This window comes from Stegostoma tigrinum, chromosome 8 (genome assembly GCF_030684315.1).
Source record: "Stegostoma tigrinum isolate sSteTig4 chromosome 8, sSteTig4.hap1, whole genome shotgun sequence".
NCBI classification, from domain to species: domain Eukaryota; kingdom Metazoa; phylum Chordata; class Chondrichthyes; order Orectolobiformes; family Stegostomatidae; genus Stegostoma; species Stegostoma tigrinum.
Window position 1 is genome coordinate 57108335 of NC_081361.1, and position 27822 is coordinate 57136156.

The 27822-nt window shown below is 38.8% G+C and overlaps 1 protein-coding gene across 5 annotated transcripts; it reads right to left on the minus strand.

The window, feature by feature from the left end:
- On the minus strand, positions 1-27822 carry LOC125456095 (E3 ubiquitin-protein ligase RNF170-like). 5 transcript variants are annotated; one of them, XM_059647899.1, is made up of 6 exons: positions 27712-27822; positions 21351-21378; positions 19884-19992; positions 9569-9642; positions 2396-2506; positions 1-941 (listed from the first exon to the last, which is right to left on the minus strand). In XM_059647899.1, the coding sequence occupies exons 1-6, from the start codon at positions 27753-27755 to the stop codon at positions 699-701; spliced, it is 609 nt and encodes a 202-aa protein (XP_059503882.1). In that variant the 5' UTR covers positions 27756-27822; the 3' UTR covers positions 1-698. The 5 variants fall into 5 exon arrangements, with proteins under 5 accessions (XP_059503882.1, XP_048394757.1, XP_048394759.1 ...); XM_048538800.2 differs by having other exon boundaries at positions 21351-21447; positions 27712-27796; XM_048538802.2 differs by lacking the exon at positions 2396-2506 and having other exon boundaries at positions 21351-21447; positions 27712-27800.

Below are 27822 nucleotides of genomic sequence, written 5' to 3' on the forward strand. Positions count from 1 at the left end.
AGGATGTGAAGAAATTGGCAGTTAAGCATAACCTATCATCTCTAAGAAAATTCAACCAATGGAGATTTATTGACAGAACTCTTTTTCAATATGATCTGTCTGATGTACACTATAAAGGTTGTTTTCGATATGACATCAATGTGATGTACAGTGTAAAGGGTGTTTTCCACAAAATACAGATCAAAACATACATCATGCTGAAGTCAGAAAATTGAATTTAAAAGCAATGCAGATTTAACTCCCTGTTTGGAGAAATAAGTTTTCAGTGCAATTTCTGCTAAGCATCTGCTTTAATCACTCTCCCAATGCAACATTATTTTCTCACGTGAATTTTCACTTGCATTATTTAAAAAAACGGACTGTGTAAAGTACAAAGTTTACATAACTGGGGGAAAATAGCATTTTTTGAGATCTTTTAAAATATATTTAACATTTTTGGGAAATATTTAAATAGTTACAGATGTGTTAAAGTAAAAACAGCTCTGTGCTGCTTACTTTTGTCAACAACATGGTTGGAAAAAAAAACAAGCGCTAGTAGCATTAAAATGCTATGTACAGCTATCAATTCAAACATTGTGAAAGTATATCTACACTTTTTTATTCAACCAAATGTTGGACAAATAGGCCACATCCAATGAATAGTCTGGTTAGGTTAACTTGACAATTACTCTGGTTGAACTAATTTGCTCTGTCTCCATCTACTGGCAAATATGAATCATGCAGAAAAGAAGCAGGATTACAACAGTCAGGTCATCTGCAGTTCCCAAGATCCCATTGACTGTTTCAGGAATTATATCTAGAGGGAAAGTGAGGCACATTATGGCTCCAAAGGAACAAATTGCAATCCTCAAATAGAAGATCCACATTAATCCAGCCATAGTGAAGAGTCCTCTGAAGGCCATCTGAAGTAACAGGGGCATGTCATAGACATAATCTGCAAACTGAACAATAGAACAACAAAATAAGGGAGATGGAGAACAATAAAGTAAGAACAATATACAATCAGCTTTGAAAAGAACATGGCATTTTGATAGACTAAACTTTGCAGAGATCATAGACTTTTAAATCAACATCAATATTCAAACTCATAATCACAGATTCCCAAAGACCTAATTGGGAATTCAGGCCAATTAAAACCAAAATACTTCTGATGCTGGAAATTGGAAACAAAATCAGAAAATTCTGGAGAAACTCAGCAGGTCTAATTATGTCAGAAGAAGAGGCATATCTGATTCAATATGATTGTGCTGTTTCTCTCTCCACAGATGCCATCAGACTGGCTGACTTTCATTAGCACTTTCTGTTTTAATTTAACAGTTCAAGCTAACTTGATATATTGACAAAAATACAAAGAGAATACATTTAACCTAAACAATCTCAAATTTGTAGTCACATCATTAAACTATCTACAACTTGACAATAAAACAGTCACCTTTTTCAGAGGTTTCTTGGATGCCTGGTTAAAAATATTAAGGCAAAGCAGATGGACCTTCATTGTGCAGATAGCCCATGCTTTCACTAATCTCAGATTCAAAGAGAAAAGAAAAATGGCCCAATAAAAATATATGAAAAATAAGTTAAAGATGACAGAAAAATAATATTGAATATTTCACAGTGAGGTAAACACATATTTCCCAACAGCCACAATTATTTTAAGTGTTACATATATTTAAATGAGAATAATTCACTTGGTTATTTTTAATTGGAATTTGGCCTATTGTTAATGGGTCATGACTGTGATGGGCCACAAGACCCTGGCAAGTAAAATACTACATTTGAAAACATTATTGTGCTGTGCTGTATGAAGATACTATTTTCATCAGTATTTCACTTGTTTTACTTCAAACAAAAATTATGCATTATAAGCAAACTTTCAACTAGCTCCGTTGCTGACAGTGCAGAGCAGATTTTTTTTATGATCTGCTATTTCAATACTGTTCAATGATTGACAATAACACTGAAAGTGGACAAATTCCTGGCAATCTGATTTCCATGTAAGCACTTGTGTTCCTATTGCTTTAACAAGGGAAAACATATTGATGCTTGCTGCCACCATTGATGAATTATGAACCAAGAGGCCAAAATAAACCAAGTGAACTAAATCAAATAATACAAATACATGAGAAAACATATATTATGAACCTGAAGAAACATCACATGTTAGCTACTTTTGCCTGTTTTTGACTTGCAATTTATATTTCAGAATTTATACAGAATTTCAGGGAAATAGGAAATGATTATTGTTGCATGATTAATAATGTTGTTACACTATTGATATGCCAGTATTTACAAATGTAGATTTCACTCAATAATCTGATTATAACATTGTGGTACCCTTCCCTTATCTGCAATCTAATTTCAAATAATCGGGTTGATTTTTGTACAGGATGCTTACGGGTCTGGATTGCCCAGAGAAGCGCTTGTTATAGTTCCTAATGTCTTGCATAATCTGTTGACCCTGCTTTTCCTGCTCGTTCTCACAAAATAGACCGTTGAGCAAGCTCACCTGAAACAGAAAAGAATTGGTTTGGTCTGAGTGTAGACATAGAAGGATTCAGTGTAATTTTTGTTCTTTTAAATCAACATCAATATTCAAACTCATAATCACAGTCTACTCCTGGCTACTTGAATTGACAACTCTGGCATTGCTTAATTAAATAATTCAAATATTTCAGTACAAATTAAAGGATTAAAATTAATGCGCGTAATTGGATTGCAACCATAGTTTATGGTTCATACGCATTACTGATTATTAAAAATGTCGATGTTAGATATCACAACTAATCATAAAGAAGCAATCTCACACAACATTGATGTAGGCTGCATTTCCTTTCAGATGAATTATTAAACCAAGGCCCCACTGGTATGCTGGAAGCAAATGACTTTAGTTGGATTCACTTTTGAAGGTCTTGTAAAATTAAACATTGACAGTGATGCCATGATGACTGATCAGACCCTGAACTATCATGGACATTATTAATTTTCACTCAAAAAATGTTTTTTTTTAAAAGAAGTCTTCTATAGCTAAATATGACTGCAAATGCAAATTCAGTCATTGGACGTCTCTCCCCTCTCAGCTGTAAGGATGTCCTGTGGATTTTTTGTGCTTTGGTCTTCCAGATATATACAAAAAAGGTGCTTAAAAACTAATTGCAACATTAGTTTGTATGTGTTCACAGCCTGACAGTGTACAGACTAGTGTACAATGAGGATAATAGCACCAAAAACAACTATTTGAACACCCCCTGCATCAGACTTGGGTATGTTCCATGCCAGATGTTAAGCTAACTGAGCTGTAGATTGCTATTTTCTGCCTCCTTCCATTTTTCAAAAGAAGGGGTAGATTTGCTGCTTTCCTATCAAATAGAACGTGCCTCGAATCTAGAGAATTTTGGAAAATTAACACCACCTCATTTGCAAAGTCTTTTAAAATCCTAGGATGAATTGCATTTCAGCTCGGAGATTTGACAGCCCATGGGGTCCATCAATTCTCTGAGGACTGTTTCCCTTGTGAATGTACTTTTGCTAAGTTTATCTACTTCTTCAGCCTCCTAATTTACAGCCATTACTGGAATGTTCGAAGGCAGAAGTAAAATATGTTTATTTCAACCATCATTATTATCTACTGTTTACTCCCCATTTTCACTCTCTTGAGGACAAATGCCATTCTCACTCATTAGAAGACCAATACTCACTTGACTTAGCCTTTCCCTTTATAGATAACTCCTAAAACTCTTGCTATTCATTTTTACATTCTACCCAGCTCCCTCTTACACCTTAATTTTGTCCTCCTGATGAACCTTTGAGTCATTTCTGCCATTCTTTATTCGACCAATCATCAGACTGGCCGCTCAACTTTTCATAATCATGTGCTTCTTCACTAAACTTGACGCTTTCTACAACTTCTTTCATTAACATATTCTGAGTATTTTGATATATCCCCTTAAAAATCTGCCGCTGCATCTCTATTAAACTAATCCATCGCCAGGATAACAAAGTGTGGAGCTGGATGAACACAGCAGGCCAAGCAGCATCTCAGGAGCACAAAAGCTGACGTTTCTGGCCTAGACCCTTCAGAAATAGGGAAGCCTTTACCCTGAGGTCATTAGCTAATCCCCTCTCATTAAAAATCATCAATAATCGATCTCTGGTTTATTCCAGGATGTGCTGTCATCAGAAATAATCTTGAAAGCATTTTATGAAATCCTGAGTCAGATTACCAGTTCTAGGTTTTCCTGTTTAGATATAGATTAAAGTCAGTGATAAATACTGCCATCCCTTTTTCACAAGCCCCCAATATTTAGTCTTGTATTCTTTGCCCGACATTACGCTAATTATTCAGGGGCATGTAGACTAATCCTGCTGGTGACTTCTCTCCCCTACTATTCCTCATTTCTACTCAAACCATCCTGAATACATCCTAAATTCCTGAACCAAGGCAATCTTTAACGAATGCACAAATGCCATTCTTGTTAACAAAATGTGAGGCTGGATGAACACAGCAGGCCAAGCAGCATCTCAGGAGCACAAAAGCTGACGATTCAGGCCTAGACCCTTCATCAGAGAGGGTCTAGGCCCAAAACGTCAGCTTTTGTGCTCCTGAGATGCTGCTTGGCCTGCTGTGTTCATCCAGCCTCACATTTTGTTATCTTGGAATTCTCCAGCATCTGCAGTTCCCATTATCTCTGCCATTCTTGTTTAAAGGGTTATCCCTTGATGTTTACTGGCTTCCAACTCTTCTACCCTTGGACAGTTAAAATGTTTATTGAAGCTTGAGAATCAAAGCTTTATATGAAAGCTAGGAAACCTGACAGTTGTACAAATGAAAGCTGAGAATGATGAAACATAACAGCAATGGCGAAGCAATTAAAATCAAAATCAGCAGAAATTAAACTTTCAAGAAAAAGAGAAGGAATGGAAAATAAAAACAAAGTGAAGGGAAAGAGAATGAAATGAAAGAGGGAGCGAGAAATGGGAAAAAGAGGAAAGAGTATTGAGAGAAAAGAATGAATTTCTGGAAAAATGACCAGAAAGGGAATTTGAATGATGACAGATCAAGCTAGGGGGCAGGAATTCGGCTGTGCCTCATGACATTAAAAATGAGGCGCTGACGAAGAAATGGAGAATCTCTCACAGACTGCGATGGAGGAGTGGACAGTGGTCTACCAAGCAGTTGTATTGCCGATGTCCATGGGGAAATGTTACAGCTGGCTCATGAGATTCTGATGGCTGGGCATTTGGGAGACACAAAACCCAAGCCTGAATCAACCTTCACGGGGAGGTGATGGTGTAGCAGTATTATTCCATGACTGTTAACCCAGAAGCCCAGGTAAAGTTCTGTACACCAGGCTAGAATCCCACCATGGCAGATGGTGCAATTTGAATTGAATTAAGATCTGGAATTAAGAGTCTTATTGTGACAATTGTCATTGCTGAGGAAAATAACATCTGGATCATTTAGAGAAGGAAACTGCCATTCTTACTTGGTCTGGCCTACATGTGACTCCAGTCTCACAGTAATGTAGGGATCTATATTTGCCTTTACAATTTTTTTGTCTCACATACCTTTGGACACCTTTACAAATCATTTTTATGTTCCCTGCAAGTTCATACTCTATTTACCTTTCTTAGTCCATTGTCCTCCTTTGTTGAATTCTAAACTGCTCCCAATCCTCAAGTCTATTGCATCCTTCTGTCCAATTTGTCGGCTTCTTCCTTCGAACTAATATTATCTTAATAGTATCCCTTATTTCCATTGTAAACCATTGTTTTGCCACCTTTCCCTTTTATCTTTGCACCACATGAGAATGAATAATTGTTGCAATTCACCCATGTGCCCTTTGAACATTTGTCATTGCCTTTTCAGCATAATCCCTTGAAATGACTTCTCCAATCCATCATTGCCAGAAATGCCCAGTGTAGAACAGTGCAGTCAATTACAGTACCACTGCACGGTAATATAATTGACAAGCTTGCTCCAGAGATTCTTCAGTCTCACAGCGAAACTTATTTTGTGGCAGCGGCAGAGAGCTCCCTTGCTTTACCACTAATCATAAAATATAACTTATTAACGGCTCAGTTATTTCAGACATTTGAAGGAACCTCCCTCAGTGCAACTTGGCTGCTGTCTTTACTCCCTAAACAAAGTAACTACTCTCCAAATATACTTAGTTGCAAGTAAAGTACTTTTATATGGAGTAAATTTCTCAATATGAAATGCAAGATTCTCCCTCTTTCTTTAATCTATGTCTTGGTACCACCTGTATGTAACTGCTTACATTTATTCTTTTGGCCAGCAAGTAATCCCTTTGGCAAAGTCATTGTCTTGTTTCTGTGATATCTAAATGCGTAACCACGCAGGAACACGTGGAACTTATTCAAATGAAGAAGTTGTGTTTCTGCTTTGTATAGATTTCAATGTCTGCATTCACTATTTGAGCTGGCTGCAATGGTGCACACAAACATAGTGTGGAACGCGTGCTCCACCGCTCACCAACCCAATAGGACACTTACTCAGGTGAGAGGATACAGAGTGGTGACCTCATCACTTTTCCTTCAGTTAATTAACTTTGCTAGGAACTCTCTCACAGTATGCTCATCCCGTCTTGGGCTAAAAAAGTTTGCTTAGACAATTTGAAAAACTCTTCTGTACTTTGCCCTGGAGAAATTACATGTAAAGCTGTCATCAGTGTCCTTCTGGATTTCACTAGCTGTCCAGGTTTCACTCTTCTCCTCTCTTAACTGAAGTACTAACATTTGACTGAATTGGCTAAATTTTCTGCAACTACGAGACCATTTGTAGGTTGTGAGCCTGAATAATGAAGGAGCAGACTTTGCCAAAATTTGTTAACTTACTCATGGCATTAGTTTGGCACTTCTTACCATTTCACCATGTATGAAAGGTGGGCAGAAGAATGTATCCATTTGGTCAAAGGAAGGATTTTGAATTTAAAAATCCTCGACATGGGTTATGATGCAACCAGCCCTTTGATTTTTGAGGTTGTAGAAAGTAATGGAAAGAAAAGGGAACTTGAGAATGCTGTTCTCTGGGTCTCTCACTCTTATCTTGAGGTTCTACTGCAGAATACTGCAGACACAGTTTAAAAATAAGGGGTAGGCCATTTAGAACAGAGTTGAGGAGAAACTTCTTCACCCAGAGAGTGGTGGATATATGGAATGCTCTGCCCCAGAAGGCAGTGGAGGCCAAGTCTCTGGATACTTTCAAGAAAGAGATGGATAGAGCTGTTAAAGATAGTGGCATCAAGGGTTATGGGGATAAGGCAGGAACAGGGTACCAATTGTGGATGATCAGACATGATCATAATAAATGGTGGTGCTGGCTTGAAGGGCTGAATGGCCTACTCCTGCACCTATAGTCTATTATCTAATGTGAGGATCGGCAGTAAGGTGAGTTCTCCCAAAGACCTGAAAAGAGAACAATGTCTCCAACCAAGCAGGGGTGAATGGAATTAGCAAGGAAGTCAACCGCAGGGCTGTAGTCCTTCTAAACTGGGGACATTACACCAAGAAAATCCAAGAGGTGGGAGAGATAAGTAGCAGAACACTTTCAGGCGCCATCCCCACTGACTTTCCCTGCATTCTCTTGCAAGGTATTTCTCAGGACAACACATTTTTAATTTATTCATTCATTGGATGCAGTCACTGAGTGGACATGCATTTATGGCCCTTTCCTAATTGCCCAGAGGGCAGTTAAAAACCAGTCACATTGTCGTAAGTCTGAAATCACAAGTGGGCCAGGACAGCAGTTTCCTTCCCTAAAGGACATTAGTGAACAATGTTGGATTTTCCAAGCCAAATTGACAATAGTTTCATGGTCATCATTAAACACTTCATTCTAGATTGCTATTGAATTCAGTTTTCACCATCTTCCATGGCAGGATTTGAACCTAGGTCCCCAGAATGTTATATGGGTTTCTGGATTAATAATTTAACAATAATACCACTAGGCCATTGCCTACCACAACATCTTCCTTTTGCAGGTCCACTCATTCCTGTCTCTCCAAGCACCTTACATCACTATCCGAACTCCCTCACTCACTCTCAGTGAATTATCATCTCACAGCCATGCCTCATGGTTGCCGTTCAGAAATCTTCCCTCCTCTCCACATTAGCCATTATAAATACTTGCACATGCCTGCTACCTTTGTTTGCATAATAAAGCACAGAATGTGATGAGCGGTAAAGACCAGGCGGTGAGGGGGTGGCTAGTGGCTTTACAGTGACAGGCATCTGACTAGTTGTTGTTAATACATTCCCACCATCTCCCAATGAAAAGTAGATCTTGTTCCTGGAGAGTGCAGGTATCAGCTACAAGCTACATATGTGAGCTTGAGTTTTCTGAGGCACTAGTACTCAAACTTGTTGTGAGAGCTAATCCTTTGCTTGTAGACCTAGTTAGGTGTTCTCACTTACTTCAACCATGATCTGAACAGCCACCGTTTGGAAGAGAATATAGCTGATAAGTAGCTGCCTGGTGTTGCTGCTGATATTGAATGGTGATTGGTGATACTGTTTTTGCTTTTGTCCCTGCCTCTCAGTAATAGTAGAAGGTGGAATGACATAAGATGCTCCCGTTCTTTGATGAGAGCTGGCAGCAGGGAAAGGCATCTGAAAGTCAGTGAAGTGCTAGACATGTGAAGTGCCTTCCATGAAGTTTGATATCTACTTGTTAATCTGTAATAATCCTCTCCAAAGGATAAAATCCTTTAACCAACAATCTCTCACCTGGGCATGGCAGGAACTCTTCAGTGTAACTTCCCAATGCTCTTCCAGCTTGCCACGTTCACTGAAGAAGCCCTTGCCATTATACCCTGGCTTGAGTGACCCTAGTGAGTTGCTGTAAGTTTGGGAAACAGGAGCCCTGGCTGTGAAATCCATAATTAAGGCTCAAAAAAAAGGACTAGAATTTTTTTGGAGCATCTTAATTGGTTCCCTGGAGATCAAAAGGGGTTCCCTGTTTGCCTTCAATCCAACTCCAGAAAAACATAGAAGTTAGCAGGCTGATGATTTTAGGACATTTTGACTCCCATCATGCACACCTGCTTCCACTTGCCAGAGAAAATTCTTAATTAGTCACATGAGGAACTCATTCCAATCTTTATGAACACGATGGATTTTAAGCTTATTTGTACTACATTCATTTTAACGAGGGCATGAATGAAAGTAGCAGCCCATTAAAGTTATTTAGATGCAAGCCAAGTTCCTGCTTAAGGGTAGCCTAGGGCCCCAAGTTCAAACACTGGTAGATTTTGATTCACCATAGTTTTAATAATATCAACCAATGACAATGATATAAGCCATCAATTGCATTGAACTGTTGCCTTACATTTCTCTCTTTGTCTCTACAATTGTTCTTGATTTCATGGAAAATATCAAATTTTCCAAGGGTGGGAGAAACCACAAGATCATCTTCCCACATCCTGCTCCCTCATATTGGGCACATGTGCATTTACACTCAATTCCGACTTAAACAACATTTTGCATTTAAGTTATATGTATCAGACTGAGGTCCATTCATATTTTATGATGGAAATCCACTGAAACATACCTTTTGTCTGCATAGAGGACAACTCACAGCTCCTAACCAAGAACCATGTCCCCAGTATGCAATCAAACATGGACCTGTTAGTAAAGATCAGAAATAAAACAAAATAACTCATATAACCACATGCTAGGATACTACCACTTCAGTTTTAAAAATGGGTCAATATTCTCCAGAGTTTAGAAGAATGAGAGGCCATCTTATTGAAACATGCAAGATTCTGGGCTTCGAGAGATTTTTTCTACTGGTCGGGGAATGTAAAACATGGGGTCATATTCTCATGATAAAGGGGCTGATCATTTAGGATTAAGATGACGAGAAAATGCTTTAATCAAGTTGCTACCCCAGAAAGCGTGTATTTTCCATTGCATAATATATTTAAGATTACTGGCCTCTGGGAATCAACACAACATGAAGAAAGAGCAGGAAAAATGGATGTTGAAGTACAAGGTCAGCTATGATCATTTTGAATGGTGGAGCATGATCAATAGACCAATTCTTCTATTCCCGCTCTTATTTATTTATTACAGAACCTAGTGCAAAACCAAGTCAGGCTGATGGGATAACAAGGTGTAGCGCTGGATGAACACAGCAGGCCCAGCAGCATCATAGGAGCAGGAAAGCTGACGTTTTGGGCCTAGACCCTTCATCAGAAAAAAGAAAGGTCTGAAGAAGGGTCTAGGCCCGAAACGTCAGCTTTCCTGCTCATGTGATGCTGCTTGGCCTGCTGTGTTCATCCGTCTCTACTCCTTGTTATCTCAGATTCTCCAGCTTCTGCAGTTCCTACTATCTCTCAGACTGATGGGATATGTTTAGACAATTTCAACCTAGTTGCAAGGAGGTTTGGGACAACAGCATAAAATTAGTGAAGAATTTGGCAAAAACTGGCACTAAATCCAAAATAATATTTAAGTTTTCTATCAATACAACATGGTTCCAGATGCACAATGATGCAATGTTAATTGTATATTTCAGGAGGTAGGCTGAAATATGCTTTGAATGGAATAACAATATGGCCCACTGCAGCAAGATTAGTTTGGGGTCATAAGTAGCAAGTAACATTTGTGCCACACAACTAGTAGGTGTTTGGTTATGAAATTTATAGGACTATCATGTTTTGTGGACATTTCAGGTGAAATTAAGGATGTAGTGTGAGCTGTTCTGAAGTCTGCTGATGGTAACTTTATGTGGACTGAACATTAGAAAAATACAAAAGATGCAAGATATTTACTTTTAGATGCTGCGGTAGTAACCTGCATGTTAACTGTGATGTTTGAGAATCTCCAAAGTTCCAGAGAAATGTTAAAAATGTCAAATTGTGAACAACCGTGCTTGAAACTGTCCATGTATTTTGAAGATGAAAGTTGGGTTCTCAAGAATAACTAATGATAATGTTTAATAATAACTAATCACTAACAACTAACTTGATACATTGTCAAAGTGAAGGCCACAGAGGAGGTCATTAAAAAGATTAAGTTGCAGACTTTCCAAGAATATCACAGAATTTTTAACCTGCCTGGATCCGAGAGATAAAGGGAGCGGATGAAGTCCGGAACAGTATCTATAATCCACATGCAGAAGCAACAGTAGATGTTCTCACTCAGATTGAACAGACCAAATTCATGGGGAATTAAAACATGGGGAATTAAGAATCACCTAGCTTAGTCTACATTAAGAGTCTCAGTGTAAAGAAAACATAGAACATAGAAAAGTACAGCACAGTACAAACCCTTCAGACCACGATGTTGTGCCGTGGAATAATCCTAATCCAAAAATAAAGTAACCTAACCTACATTCCCCTCAATTCACTGCTGCCCATGTGCATGTCCAGCAGTTGCTTAAATGTCACTAATGACTCTGCTTCCACGACTTCCATTGGCAAACTATTCCATGCGCTCACAACTCTCTGGGTGAAGAACCTCCCTCTGACATCTCCTCTATACCTTCCTCCTAACACCTTAAAACTATGACCCCTCATGGTAGTCAATTCTGCCCTGGGGAAAAGTCTCTGGCTATCAACTCTATCCATGCCTCTCATTACCTTGTACACCTCGATCAGGTCACCTCTCTTCCTCCTTTTGTCCAGAGAGAAAAGTCCGAGCTCAGTCAACCTCTCCTCATAAGACAAGCCCTCCAGCCCAGGCAGCATCCTGGTAAACCTCCTTTGCACCCACTCCAAAGCCTCCACATCTTTCCTATAATAGGGCGACCAGAACTGGACACAATATTCCAAGTGTGGTCTCACCAGGGTTTTGTAGAGCTACAGCATAACCTTGTGGCTCTTAAACTCGATCCCCCTGTTAATGAAAGCCAAAACACGATATGCTTTCGTAACAACCTTATCCACTTGGGTGGCAACTTTGAGGGAGCTATTCACTTGAACACCAAGATCCCGCTGTTCCTCCACACTGCCGAGAATCCTGCCTTTAATCCTATATTCAGCATTTAGGTTCGACCTTCCAAAATGCATCACTTCGCATTTATCCAGGTTGAACTCCGTCTGCCATTTCTCAGCCCAGCTCTGCATCCTGTCAATGTCTCGCTGAAGCCTGCAATAGCCCTCGATACTATCAACGGCACCTCCAACCTTTGTGTCATCAGCAAGCATACTAACCCACCCCTCAACCTCCTCATCCAAGTCATTTATAAAAACTACAAAGAGCAGAGGCCCAAGAACAGAGGCCTGCGGGACACCACTCAGCACTGACCTCCAGGCAGAATACTTACCATCTACAACCACTCTCTGCCTCCTGTCAGCCAACCAATTCTGAATCCAGACAGCCAAATCACCCGGTATCCCATACCTCCTGACTTTATGAATGAGCCTGCCGTGGGGAACCTTATCAAATGCCTTGCTGAAGTCCATGTACACCACATCCACTGCTCGACCCTCGTCAACCTGTCTCGTGACTTCCTCAAAGAACACAATAAGACTTGTAAGGCATGACCTGCCCCTCACAAAGCCATGCTGACTCCCTTTAATCACGCTATGCTTTTCCAAATAGTCATAAATCCTATCCCTCAGAATTCTTTCCAAAACCTTGCTGGCCACAGATGTAAGACTGATTGGTCTGTAATTTGCAGGGATTTCCCTGTTCCCTTTCTTGAAAAGAGGAACAACATTTGCCTCCCTCCAATCTTCCGGTACGACTCCCGTGGAGAGTGAGGAAGCAAAGATCTTCGCCAGCGGCTTAGCAACCTCCTTTCTTGCTTCCTGGAGTAACCTAGGATAAACCTGGTCTGGCCCTGGGGACTTATCAATCTTAATGTTTGCCAAAATTTCCAGCACATCAACTTCCTCAATCTCGATCTGTTCAAGCCTGTTTTCCTGCTCCTCCAAAGTTCTCTTCACAACAAGGTCCCTTTCCTTAGTGAAAACTGAAGCAAAAAACTCAGTTAGGGCTTCCCTTATCTGCTCAGACTCCACGCACAAGTTCCCTACGCTATCCCTGATCAGCCCTACCTTCTCCCTGATCATTCTCTTATTCCTCACGTATGAGTAAAATGCCTTTGGGTTCTCCCTAATCCTTCCTGCCAAGCCTTTTTTGTGCCCCCTCCTGGCCCTCCTCAGTCCACTTTTGAGCTCCTTCCGAGCAAGCCTGTAATCCTCTAAAGCTGTGCTAGACCCTTGCTTCCTCCACCTTACGTAAGCTGCCTTTTTCTTTTTGCCAAGAAGCACCTCTGTTCCCATCATCCAAGGCTCCTTAATCTTACCCCTTCTTACCTGTCCCAGAGGAACAAATTTATACATCACTCGCAACAACTGCTCCTTAAACAGTCTCCACATGTCTGTGAAAGATAATTCTAAGATGACATTTGAACTAAACAAAGAAATGAGTGCAGGAATGAAGCCACAGGTGTTAAGAATCACTTTGGATTGATTCAGAGAAAACTAAATGCGTATGAAAAGGAAAGTGTGAGGTAAGGTGTAAAGTATCGTTCTTCACTTGGGCTAAGAATGAGCCATGGTGTATTTCATTCCACGGTTTCAAATATAAGTTGCCTTTCAAGGTAGTGTATACTTAACAGAGTTAGTAGTTATCTGATACAGTAATTGTCTTAAAATATGACACCTTATCATGTCATTTCTTCAGCTGTTAACTGGAAATTTGAAATTCTTTCTACAAGTTATTTCTATGGGGACCATAAGACAAGAAATGACCATCTCTAACAACACCTCCTATGATATTTAACAGCATAAAGATTACTGAATTCCACTCCATCAACAACCTGGGAATAACCATTAACTATAAACTTAAGTGAATTAGTTATTTAAGTACCTGTGAATACAAAGCAGATCTGTGGTAAATAACTCACTTCTTATCTCCTGAAATCCGTGCAGCATGTGTGAGATACAAGTCAGGAGTGTGATGGATTACATCCCAATTGCCTGGTTAAGTGCAGCTCAAACCACACTCAAGAAGCTCAGCATCAAGCTCAATGGCCTGCTTGATCCACATTCCATTCACCACTTGCAACATCTAATTCCACAAAAACTGATACACAGTGGTAGCCAAGTGTACTATTTAGAGGATGTACTCCAGAAATTCACCAAGGCTCCTCCAACTGTATCTTTCAAACCTACAATCGCTACCAGTGAGAAGAGCAAGGACATCAGACACATGGGAACATCAGCACTTGCAAGCTTCCTTCAAAGTCACACATCATCCTGAATTATTTTGCTGATCCTTTACTGTAATTGTATGAAACTACTTAAACCTCTGTGAGGTGTAGGTGTACTGTATGGACTGCAGTGGAACAATATGGTTTGCCCTACACAAGGTAATTAAAGGTTTGCAGTAAATAATGGACCTACTGAGGAGGCACACATCGCATGAACAAATAAAATAACAACAAGCTAGTAAATGGTACTATTGCTGTTATTTAGCTTGTCACAATCAGGTAGAAAGGCTGGTTTGGTTCCCCTCTTTTTAACCCATTCTCAATCAGTGCAACAAATACTTTTATTTCTTTCAAAAAAAGATGATGGAAGTTAAAATTTGATCATCTACATTTGCCATTATCATAACAAGTTATAATGCAGATGTTAACAGTGCCTGAGCATTCAGTTGGAGCACCAGAAAAGTTACGTTTGCCCTGCAAATTAAACTTATAGGTTCTAGAATTAGGCATATATTAGTAATATACGAAGTGCAATCAATAAGCCAAATCTATTGGCTGAGACCTACATTTTTTCCTCTAATGCAGTTATGAATATTGCTGCATGTAATACCAATTCTTATGATTGGTCAGGAATTTAAGATGGACTGAAATCAAGTGTAGACTAGACTGAAGAGAGAATGACAAGTTCCTTTCCCTAATAAAGGAGCTGAGCTTTTCTGATAATCCAGCAGCTTTCCAAATCAAGTTTCCTAAGATCGACTAAATGAAATTAATCATGTGATTTGAACTAATGACTGATATATTACCAGCCTAATATCATAACCACTAAGCTGACATATTCCACAGCAGTATAAGTCATTTCAAATGACTTAACATTTGTCTTAATGTAGTGCAAACAGCAATTTATGTGAAAACATCGATACGATAGGTTGATTATAAGCTGATTCTGATTGTTTACCTGTATCATTCTGCTGAAAGTTATTAGCATGAACTCTGTTGTTTCATTTGCTTAGAACAAGAGAAATAATATTTTAACACTGCAGAGTGCCCAGGTATGCCATATATAAAAAAAAATCAGATATAGCTCATAATTAACCTTAGTAATGTGATTTTTGTGAATAATGATATTTTAAAACATTTGGAACCATACCTTTTGTTTTTTAAGATATGCTATCTCCGTGACTGATAATTTTGCTGTCAATCTCATAAATGTGAACGATGCTGTTCTATTATTAAGAAGAAAAATAATAGCCTTTGCCAGCAGGGGGAGGTGAGTTTATTTGCGCACACAAAGTGTCCTGGCATAATTTCTATGTAAAATTATTTAAGATGCCAAATTCTTCAAAAATTGATTGACATAATATTTAAGAGTGGATATTTTTGAAAATATACAAAAATATTTAAAGTTATTGTCTTCAGTGGAGCCTGGGAAAATGGTCAGATGCTGCAAAAGTTTTCTTTCTCAGTTTTGTACAAATCTTTCCATGATGCCTTTGTTCTGTTTTCTGACCACTTAATTTAACAAGTACTTATTTTCTATGTCTCAGACGGGTACTGTAAGGAATGTGAATGTAATTTAAGGTATTTGTAATGAAGTTTTGTCTTAATGAATATATAAAAATCCTATTCTGTGTCCCAGCTCTGAAAACTTAACATTGTGGGAGTTTCCTTCTTTAAATAAAATTTCTCCATTATCATCCTTAAAAAGAAATTAACCCATCTAGCACCAGTGAATTGCACACAAGTGTGGATGTTGTGAGAGTTGTTGATGAGCAGCAGTAGGTAATAAAACTGTGGTTTCCTCCGAGTTCAGATGATAGTGGAAGTCAAAAGAATCAAACCAAAATGATTGATTAAGGTTTCTTGACCTAAATTACAATGTTCTTAACTCTCTAATATACCTATTTTAAAATGCATGCTGCAGTTTTACTAACTAAAAGTAACTATTAATAGCACAGTTGAAATTACCTTCAATCTAAGTGCAAATACTTATTGTTTTTACCTGGACTACAGAAAAAGGTTGATTATTTTCAGCAGAAATGCACAAATACATTTGGTTCATTGTGTATGTTGTAGCAGGCTCAGTGGATGGTAATAGAATTGTATAGAATATGGTTGGTTCTTAACTACTCACAGAAATGGCTGAGCATGCCACTTGGTCATATTAAACTGTGCAGAAAAGTCAAATAAGAATAAAACCAGACAGAACATCCACATTGACCTAAGCAATGGAAAAACTTCCAAGGCATAGATTGATCAATCCACCCTGCAAAATCTTCCTCCCTAACATCTAAGTACTTGTGCAAAAAGTGAGAGACATGTTTATCAGATGAGTTAAATAACAGTTTGATATGTTCATATTTACCAAATTATAGCTTGTAAATAATATACCATCAGGGCTCAAGTTGAACAGGGGCAGGAGATGAATTCATCCCCAAAGCCAAACACTTGCCCAGGAAAATTCAATCATGAGGTGAGCAATGAGAGTAAAGCCACCACCATATGCTGACTATACAGTGCTCTGAGGTGCTGCTCAATAGCAGCCTGTTTGTTTCGTATGTTTGCATAGATTCACTGAAGATGCCTATCGTCATGTTGTGTGGTCGTAAACCATGCTAAATAATATAGATTCAGAACGAATCTAGCAATTCAAAATTATGCATTCATGAGTTACTGAGGCCTACCATCAGCAGAATTGTATTGGTCAAATCTGTAAGCACATACTGCTGCATGTGTCTCACTCTATCATTACTGTCAGGGGATCAACCCTGCTTTAAAAAAGAGTGCTGGAGAGCATGCCAGGAGCAACAACAGACATAGCTAAAATTTAATAAAGCTACAGCACGGACCATATTCAGGTTAAACCACAATGACACATGCAATAGACATTGCAAAACAATTAAGAACCAATGGATCAGGTCTAAGAACTGCAGCCCTCTCCATCTAATCAAGAGCAACGATAAAAAATTGAACAAATAAGTGCAGGAGGTAGCAAGGTGAGAAGTGGGGAATGATCATCACGAATGATTGCACAGTATTCAGCGCCATTCTGAAATCTTCAGCCATTGCAGCTATCTGTATTTTGTGTAAAATACAAGCTACTGCTAAAGCAGCTGCTATCTGTGCCCGTATGAAGCAGGAAATGAACAACTTTCAGTCTTGTGCTTATAAGTGACAATAAGTGACAAATAATATTCATGCCAGACACGTGTCAGCAATCGAACCATCTCCTAGTCAATGGCATTACCTTCACTAAATTCCCCCACAATGAATATCCTAAGGATCACCATTGACCATAAACTGAATTGGATCAGCCACATAAATACAGCAGCTGCAAGAACAGGTAGAATTTGATAATTCTAAGTTGAGTAACTCACCTCCTGGTTCCTGAAAATCACTCCACCATCTAAAAGTCAGAAGGCATGTATCTGATCAAATGCTTTTTGTTCACGTGGATGAGTGCAGCTCCACCAATGCTTAATAAACTCAACACAATCCAGGACTAAATAGCCTGTTTGATTGGCACACTGTCCACCGCCAGCACACAATGGCAGCAGTGTGAACTATCTTCAAGATGTAATGCAGCAACTTGGCAAACTCCTTTAACTGCCACTTCCAAACCTGGAGCTTCTTCTACCCAGAATGACTAGAACAGCAGGTGCATGGAAACACGACCACCTTGATGTTTCCCTCCAAGCCACTCACCATCCTAGCTTGGAGCTTTTTTGCCATTCCTTCAGTGTTGCTTGGTCAAAATCCCAGAACTACAATCCTAACTGCACTGTATGTGTGTTTACAATGGAGACAGTTCACCACTATCTTCTCCAGAGCAAATACAGATGGGCAGCAACTTTGGCTGAATCAACAAGGCCCACATCCCATGAAGAAAAATGATGAATATATAGAAACTGATCTTTAGCCCATTTGGGTCCATGCCAGCATTTATGCTTCACAGAAGACTCCTCGAATCCTGCTTCAACTAACCCTATCAACATAGCCAACATGTCAACATTTAACTTAAGATATAAACTTGTGTAGCCATATATTTCTGTAGTATTGGAAAAATATTAAATCCGATAGGCTTGCTGAGCTGTATTTTATTTTTATTGTGAAACATGACCATTGCAGTATATTCAGAACTTGTATTTTCGAGCACAGTTCAATACATTGAAATTAAAACTGAAAAAACGACCATTTTGAAATTCCAGGTTCCATTTGCCAATGTATCCAACAATCTGGATCTGGGGAATGGAGACAAACAAAAATTCTAAAATTTACAGCTCTGTTGTATTGAGGTAGCGGTTCTCATTTGGATGAATAATTTGGAAGCGATTGTGGAAATATGCTCTATTTTTCTAATAGTTGAATAGGCTGCTGATGATCACCATATAATCTCATCCAAAGAGTGTGAGAATTTGGGAATGCAAGACTAAACTTGTGGTGGACATAAAAATGGGTTGTAAAAGCTTCTGTAAGTCTCCAAAGAGAAGAAGATTGGTAAAGACATATGTAGGTCCCTTATAGCCAGAAACAGGAATTCATGTGATAATGGGAACTGCAGATGCTGGAGAATCCAAGATAACAAAGTGTGGAGCTGGATAAACACAGCAGGCCAAGCAGCATCTCAGGAGCACAAACGCTGACGTTTCGGGCCTAGACCCTTCATCAGAGGGTCTAGGCCCAAAATGTCAGCTTTTGTGCTCCTGAGATGCTGCTTGGCCTGCTGTGTTCATCCAGCTCCACACTTTGTTAACAGGAATTCATAATGGGGCATATATAAGTGTTAATGAACTAAACATGTATTTTCGTTCTGTAATCAGAAAGGAGGACACAAATAACATACCAGAAATGTTGGGGAATACAATGTTTAGTGAGGGGAAAGAACTGAAGGAAATCAGTATGAGTAGGGAAATGATGTTGGGGAATTTGATGGGATTGCAGGCAGGAAAATCCCCAGAGTACATTAATGCTTTGGGATGTTAATTATCAGGCCCTGGGGATTTATCAGTCTTCAGTCAGCCATGATCATAATGAGTGGTGGAGCAGACCTGAAGGGCTGAACAACCTACTTCTGCTTCTATTTTCCATGTTTCTATGTTTTAAACAGTAACAATTTGATTAAGGTATCAGAGCACTGTTGATGCTAATGGAAATATTATCAATGTGTGCCCTAATCTCTTCAGGAATTGAACTAAGTGAAGATAATATTGTTCCAGCTTTTCTTACTCATGCTGTGTTAAGTACTCATGTGCCCATTCTTGATATATAAACAGAGACAGTGAATGTTACTATGCTGGTTAAAGTTGGGGCAAGAGGAGACAAGAATAACCCAATCTCGCCTTTGCCAATATTCAAACATATTTGTTTCAATTGGTAGGCGTTGAGGTGCACCACAGTGAATTTACACACTAAGGGAGGGAATGCATTAGTTGTTTTAAATCATTTCAGAACACAAATGAGCAAAGACCTCAGGGTGTTTGAATTTGGCTTCATTTTTTTGAGGAAACACCAAATGAATGTCAAGCATTTTAATTTCAAAAAGACATTGCAACAGACAGGCACTATGATTGAATACCTACTCGATAAGATTTGTGTGAACCATTAGTAGATCTAATTAGGGAAAAATGAAAGAATCTTACCCTTACGAAGTACATTTCAGTACAAAGCAGTGTAAGCACCTTCACTTGGTCAAACCTACCACAAAATAAGTGGCCACAGTTAGTTTCCACAGGAAATGTAGGCACCTGGAGACAAACTGGACAGTGCCACTCATTGTGGAAATTTGTTTTAGAACTGGTTTGCAATTCCTGGAGCAAAACATAAGAAATATTTTAGAAGCGTTAGTTATTAATTTTATTGTGTGATTATCTTATGAATATTTAATGTATAACTTTCCTTTGCTAGTAGCCATTAAGTTTTCAAAAATACAATGCCTAAAATTTTCAAAGATTAGATCTGATGCTATCTGTATTTTACTCCATTTTCCTACAGTTTAAACTTTATTGAAATGAACAAAACCGATTAATACAAATAGGTTTATTGCCGTAGATGATTTCGGTGACATTATAGATGGAATCACCAACTTAGAAGATTCTTTGGTTTGAGCCCAAATGAGGGTTTTAAACCTGATCTCCCTCCCATTAAAGATAGTGGGAAACCTCCTCAGGCAAAAGGCTCAACTGAAGTCTTGAAGTGGAGTAATGTACAGTCCCATTGGGAGAAATAAGCACTACCTACATAGTTGTGAAATCACAAAGACACCCTCAAGAAGAAGGTATGCACAGAAGAATTTTCAAAAGTGAGTAAAAAATGTGACCATATCTACATGGTCAATATGGACCACCTGCAGTCCCAGATTTAGCCTTTAGGCAGGTAAGGTTCTGGGTTTTTGGTGGAATTTAGAGCAGGGCTCATTAACCCTTCACTTAACCTTCACTCAGGAGGCCATCTGCAGGCAGTTAAACAACCTCCCTCCCCTGCTGGTGTCAGAGACTGAAAGCTGACTCGAGTTCTAGGCCTTAAACAAATACTTATCCCGCCCCATATTTAGGCTGATTGAGGGGGAGATAGCCCTGCTGCCTGAAACCCATTTCAACAAAGATGATCAGAATGGATCGAATTCAGGAAACGAGCTTGCTGGCTGCTGCTGGTATTTTCAGGTTTCTTCAGCTTTGTTATCCACACTGGAGAGTTCCTAAAATCCTGTCCCACAAAAAATAATGGGATTCATGTTGGATTGGCTTCAAGCAGTAGAAACATATGTTGATCTTTACCTTAAGTTGGAACAGACAAATGTGCCACGAAGTAAAAACTGAGTTCAGAGTACTTTATATTTAGAAAATACTCAATATGAGGAAAATATCATGCAACCTCTCCTTAGTGCCACATACCATCCTGACTTGAACCATTTTACTGTTCCTATGCTGGCTCTGGATGAAAATTTTGAAAATCTCTTCTAATAATATTGATACCACATACCACATAGATGGTAATGGTTCAAGAAGGCAACTCATCTTCTCAAGGACATTTAGGCACAGGCAATGACTGCTGGCTCAGCCAGCAATGCCCACATTCTGCGAAAGAGTAAGTAAAAAAAAGTCACTGAATAATTCTTGTGATGGTTGTCCTTTGAATGGCCCAGATATTGATTGTTCAGACCTTTTACCTTTGTGTTGTCGTTGGTTTGGTCGAATCTGAAGGATGAAAGTGAAATAAGGTCAGCTTTGTATGGAGTTTGCTCGCTGATCCAGCTAGCACAGGAGCTGTAACAAAAGCTTTTACCTATAACAGGATGTTATTTCAAACTTTGAAACTAAACATTCAAAACTTTATTATTTAATTTCTCAAATTAAATTTGCCCTTTAAAATGACACCAGTGCTACCTGCCATAAATGATGCATGACTAGCCTAACTTAACAGCCCTGCGTTTGCCTCTCTCATCCAATCCAGATAGGAATATTATATAGGTGAGCTGAAATGGTAAATAAGTGATAAGGGAATTGAATTTGGAATTCATCAATAATGTGATAACGTCACTATTTCTGCTTTTATGAATTAGCAACGTGAGAAAATTCACTCTATATGCAAAACGAAATAAAGTGCAATGATTCGTGTCATATTTCTTCAATACAAAAGGTATTCTTTCATGTTCCTCTTATCACAGGAAGTGATGTTACCCAACAGTTTGAAACTTGCAACCCAACATTAAAGAGATATTGACAGCCCTTACAAATATTGACCTACATTTTAATTTTCATTCCCAGTGTTTATTTTGGCATTATAATCACTCGTTGAAACTTTCCACTCATCAAATTTTGAAACTTCTTTTTGACCTATTGAACTGAAGCTCCATTCACCCTTTCAAGCTGATGTTAAGGAACTGTTTTGTATAAGACCACTGGAAATCGCCTCAGAACTTAACCAACATTCATAGCTCAACTACAGTAATATGAAGTAAATGGCACCATTACAACATGAGTGCAGAAACAAAGATCCCTTGGGATGGATGTTCACAAGTCTTTGAATGTGCAGTATAAATTTAGAAAGTTATTTGAAGGGGATTTGGGATCTTTTGCTAAGTCAGTACAGCCAAAGAGTACAGAAGCAAGGATTTTATAATCTTTTCGTAAATCTCTGGTGCCCATTTTGACAGGTTGAGATTATATTGTCATATATAAGATCCTGAGGGTCTTTTCAGGGTGGATTTGGAAAGGATATTTCCTCTTACGGGAAAATCTAGAACTAGGGCTCACTTTTTGAAACAAAAAAGGAGTTACAATTTCAAGATTTTCAGCAAGGGAGCTAAGTGTGAGATAAGGAAAATCTTCTTTACTCGGAGTTGTTAAGATTTGGAATGTGCTGGAGTATTGTGTTCAATTTCATAATTTTGGAAGGATGTAATTTTGGAGACAATACAGAAGTGATATACCAAAATGTTACCAGAGATGAGGGACTTTAGCAATGTAAAAAGACTGAGGGGTTAAAAGGTGATGTAATAGATCATGGAAGGCTCAAAAAGGATAAAATAATTTGTGTCAAAAGGATCCGTCAACATATGATGCCAATGTAATGTAAAGAATGAAAGAACAAAAGACAATATGAGGAAAGGAAATACATCTGGAATACACTGCTCAACAGGGTGGTGGAAACAGATTCAATAATAATTTTTGAAAAGGAATTAGAGATATACTTTAAGGAGATTAAATTGCAGGTCTACATAGTAATAAGCAGGTGAGTGAGCTGAACTGGATAAATCTTTCAAAGAATCACCACAGATATGATGGGCAAAATGATCTATTTCTTTCATGCCATGAACAACATGGACCTATTTGCCCAATAAGTCCTTTGAGGCAGCACAAGGGTTTGAAAAGCAGCATATAAAAACATGTTTTCCCTTTAGATGCTGGCAGCCTGGTGCTTAACAGTCTCCCAACATGAAGGAAACAAATAACAACTTTCATTTGATTGTGTCTTAATTTCTAGCAGATTTAGTTTCCTAATCGAAAAAAAATCACTTGTCAAGAGGCCAAACGTATCTTCAGAAGCAATTTCACTTTACTCGTAAATATCCTGATTTTAATTAGAATACTCTATCCATAATAACAGCGAGGATATTATGCCCAAGCTCAAGTTGATCAAATTTCATTCATGACTTGTAAGTTTTGCTCATTGATGCTACAATCAAGTAAGTTGTGCAGTCTCGAAGAAACTTCAGTTAGGAGCAAAAGATTGCAGAAAATTATTAATTAGCCATGATTCTGGTCAATTATTAAAAATCAAATATTTGACTTTGGAATCTTTTCAGTGTGGAACTTTTACTGCACTGTGACACCAACCACTGGAATATACATTAATGAACATTGCCTGAAGTGTGAACGGCACTAAGTCTTGTCTTCAGAGAAAAAACCTAACACTGCTGTTGTATAAGTAAGCCCATATTATCTATCAGCATCTTGAATTCACCCCCGATTCATATCATGTAAATGAAAATCTCAGGAGTCACATCCTGTAGTTGATCTCAACAAGGAAGGGAAAAGACTATCAGATTTTCTGGGGGCACATTATTTTAAAACTTCCAGATCAGTGATAAATATAAAATATAAATAAAATACAATATAAAGTAGCACTAGTCAGTAAACTGGCCAAACTTAAACCAACTTAAACCAGGTCTGCATCCTTAATGCTCAAATAGTTTACCAGCCATTATTTACAGGGTCACCACTGGAAGTAGTTAGCCAAGTAAAAACAAAAAAAAGTGTCCAGTGTGGCCTGTCTAAACCAAATGTTGCAAATAATATCATTCACTGAAAAAAAGCTAATAAAAAATTCAGAAGAAACTACTTAAGGTTTGGTCAGAGATAATGGGAACTGCAGATGCTGGCGAATCCAAGATAATAAAATATGAAGCTGGATGAACACAGCAGGCCCAGCAGCATCTCAGGAGCACAAAAGCTGACGTTTCGGGCCTAGGCCCTTCATCAGAGAGGGAGATGGGGTGAGGGTTCTGGAATAAATAGGGGGAGGGGGGAGGCGGACCGAAGATGGAGAGAAAAGAAGATAGGTGAGAGGAGAGTATAGGTGGGGAGATAGGGAGGGGATAGGTCAGTCTGGGGAGGATGGACAGGACAAGGAGGTGGGATGAGGTTAGTAGGTAGGAAATGGAGGTGCGGCTTGAGGTGGGAGGAAGGGATGGGTGAGAGGAAGAACAGGTTAGGGAGGCGGGGACAGGCTGGGCTGGTTTTGGGATGCAGTGGGGGAGGGGACCAACTGGGCTGGTTTTGGGATGCAGTGGGGGAAGGGGAGATTTTGAAGCTTGTGAAGTCCACATTGAAACCATTGGGCTGCAGGGTTTCCAAGCGGAATATGAGTTGCTGTTCCTGCAACCTTCGGGTGGCATCATTGTGGCACTGCAGGAGGCCCATGATGGACATGTCGTCTAAGGAATGGGAGGGGGATTTAAAATGTTTCGCGACTATTGTTACTTAAGGTTTGGTGTCCATTTTCACAAGCTGAGATTGTATTGTAGTATAAGATCTAGAGGGGTCTTGACAGGGTGGATTTGGAAAGGATATTTCGTCTTATAGGAGAATCTAGAACTAGGGGTCACATTTTGAAACAAAAATTATTCCACCTGATAGACCTTACAGACTGCCTCTTGCTGTCTTAATGGTGACATGTTTGCAATTGTTGCAAGTGAAGATTCCACTAGTGGAGGAAAGACCCAAGGCCCTCTGTCCCTGCTAGTCCACATCTTTTATGAAATGAATGCACTGTTCTGAAATGCATACACCCCTTCTAAATCTTCCCCTCCCCTTCCAATGTGCTTTAAGCAAGTTTTGTATTTATTTTAACATTCTTCAATGGGGAGGCAAATGCAGTCACCGTCCAGCCACCTTCTCTGGCTTGCTGAACACTATTGGTCAGGAACACTGTCTAGAAACCAATGTGGAAGCTGGCACTTGAATGTTAAAGTTCCTGCCCATTTCAGAAAATTACCAAAGACGAAATAGGATACAAAGCACAGGGACAGGAAATTTGACAGGCAGTCCATGTCAGCATTTACACTTCACTTAATCCTCCTCCCACCGTTCTGCATTTAAAGCTGCCATTGTAACCCTGACTTACTTCTCCCCATATTCTTATCCAGCCTGCCCCACTGCCCCACACCCAGCCAAAAAAAATTTGATTGATTCTGCATTCATTTGTACTCCAGTTGGTCATGTTAAATATGCATTAGGAGCAAGATTAGGCCTCTAGGCTCCTTAAACCTGCATTGCCATTCAATCATACTATATCTGATCTGATATTCACAAGACCACCTACCCTCAATAGCATTTCACTGCCTTGCTTGTCAAGAATCCATCAGACCTTGCCTTAAAAATATTTAGGCGCTATACGTGTGGCCTTTTTTGGAAGCGAATTCCAAAGAGAATTCCTTCTGAGAGAAATAAATTCTCCTCATCTCTATCTTCAATGGGCAACTTTTTGTTTAAAGAAGTGACCCTTAGTTCTAAATTCTCCCACTAGAGGAAACCTCCTTCCCAGATCCACCCTGTCAAGACTACTCAGAATCTTATATACTTCCATCAAGTTGCCTGTGACGAATAAACGTGGAGCAAAGCTGCAGAGAGCTGCAACACAAAGGGATTTAGGGTAACTTGTACAAGAAATGCAAAAAGCTAGCACACGCATATGGCAAGTAATCAGGAAGGCTAAAGGTATACACCCACATTTTGTGAATGAATGAAAAAGAATTTGTTGGTTTTGGTAGTCTCCCACAAATAAGTGGTTTTTTGCTAGGCCATTTCAGCAATAAGTTAGGAGTCAAACGCTGTGATCCACATTTTCTATTACCTATGGAGCTGTTATTCCAGTGTAGGTGAAAATTACACAGGAGATGCTTGCAGAATCCCCATTATATCACAGTCCAAAGGAATTACCTCGCAAGTTGAAGATTTCACTAGTCAATTCCTCTCGACCCAGAATTCTCCATTTAAATTAGATAATGTGAAACATTCTAATTAATTTAAGTTAAAAAGTCAGTCAGAAAAATTTAGACGATAAAATACATAGTCTAACACATGTGTAAACATCAACCTACTCCATACTTAACTCACTAAGCTCCATCTACACCTCTTCCAGACAATTTCCACCTTATGTCAACTGTCTTGCCACTCTATCCCATCTGAGTTATGTGAAACTCTACTCTGACCCACATCCCCCACCTCTCTGTTCTATTTTATATGTCATCATAGGACATTCAGATTTGTTTACAGACTCAGAGTTAAAATGAAAGCAAGCGGTGATTAGCCATTTTAAATCAGAACAACTTGCTAGCAGGAGTTAATGACAGGCATATTGTCACCATGGAATTTGCAAATACCTACTGTAAACATTACAACACAATCAGATTTCAGTCAGAATGCAACTGACAGCATATAACAGTAAACAAAACATTTTACAATATCTTTAAATGATTAATTGATACCTTAAAATAGTCATATTTAATGTTAGCAAAGACCTTTTACACCAATGAGTGGTGATATGTTTCAAAATAAGTTATAAAAAATTAATCCCCATGTAAAATAGTAAAATCTAGAAGGTTGTGATAATTTAATAACTTGGGAGCAAAGGAAGGGCATTGCAGCTATCTATTTCTCCTTGAGGAATTCTGAATTATTTTGTCACCATTATTTTTAATTGTCAAAAATGAATTCTGTTACTGAAAAAAGTCATGAAGGATGATATAAGTTATTTACAACAATGTGAGATAGTCTGAGCAAATTAAATGTAAGGAAGGTCCAATACATTAGGTATTTTGAACAACATTTTGACATATAAATGAGAGTTGTTCTTTCACCTAATGCACATTTTTAAAGTTCACTGACTTAAAGCTGTTAGTCAATCTCTTGTGGAGTTGCACAAGAGGAATCAAGACCAAAAACTCAAATGAAGTTAGAGACTAGAAGGTTAGTGGTCAAGAAGTGGAGATAGACTTCCACTGGCTTGTTTGGTTTTCCGTGACCCAAAACTAAATAATGGAGCAAGGTGATAAGAATAATTGGACAGGAAAGGTGATTCCATAGAAACTTAAAAAAAGCCCTCATCCTTGACTGCTACATTTCTTCCATTACAATAATGATAACTTTTCAAAGGTGTTTCATTTAGGTGCAAACTACTTTAGGATGCCCAGAAGTGTGAAGGGTGTGACATAAACACAAGTTTTTCCTTTGAATAGTGAGGTGGGAAAACAGCAAGAAGATATATTTAAATTATACTCAAAAGACACAATACAAAATCTAGCACGCAATTACAATAGCCTCCTGTACATAGCTTGTTTTTAAAATTTCATTAAAGCATGTAGGTAAATAAGGAAGCTAGCAGAATAAACTTGACCTTGCATGAAATCAGGAAAATACAGCAAAATATTAACAGAAAATTGATATCTAGCAGAAAGTATAATGAGGAGTTGTGCCATCGTATGAGTTATCTCAGTTATCAGGCTTCAGAGTTATCTCAGTTCTTACCTTGTTTCTTTACAACTAGGACAGAGGTAGTGTTGCGGTAACATCCTGGAGTGGTGTGTGTTTGGCAAAAGATTTGCAATGTCTTGTATTAAATAGGATCACATGAGCATG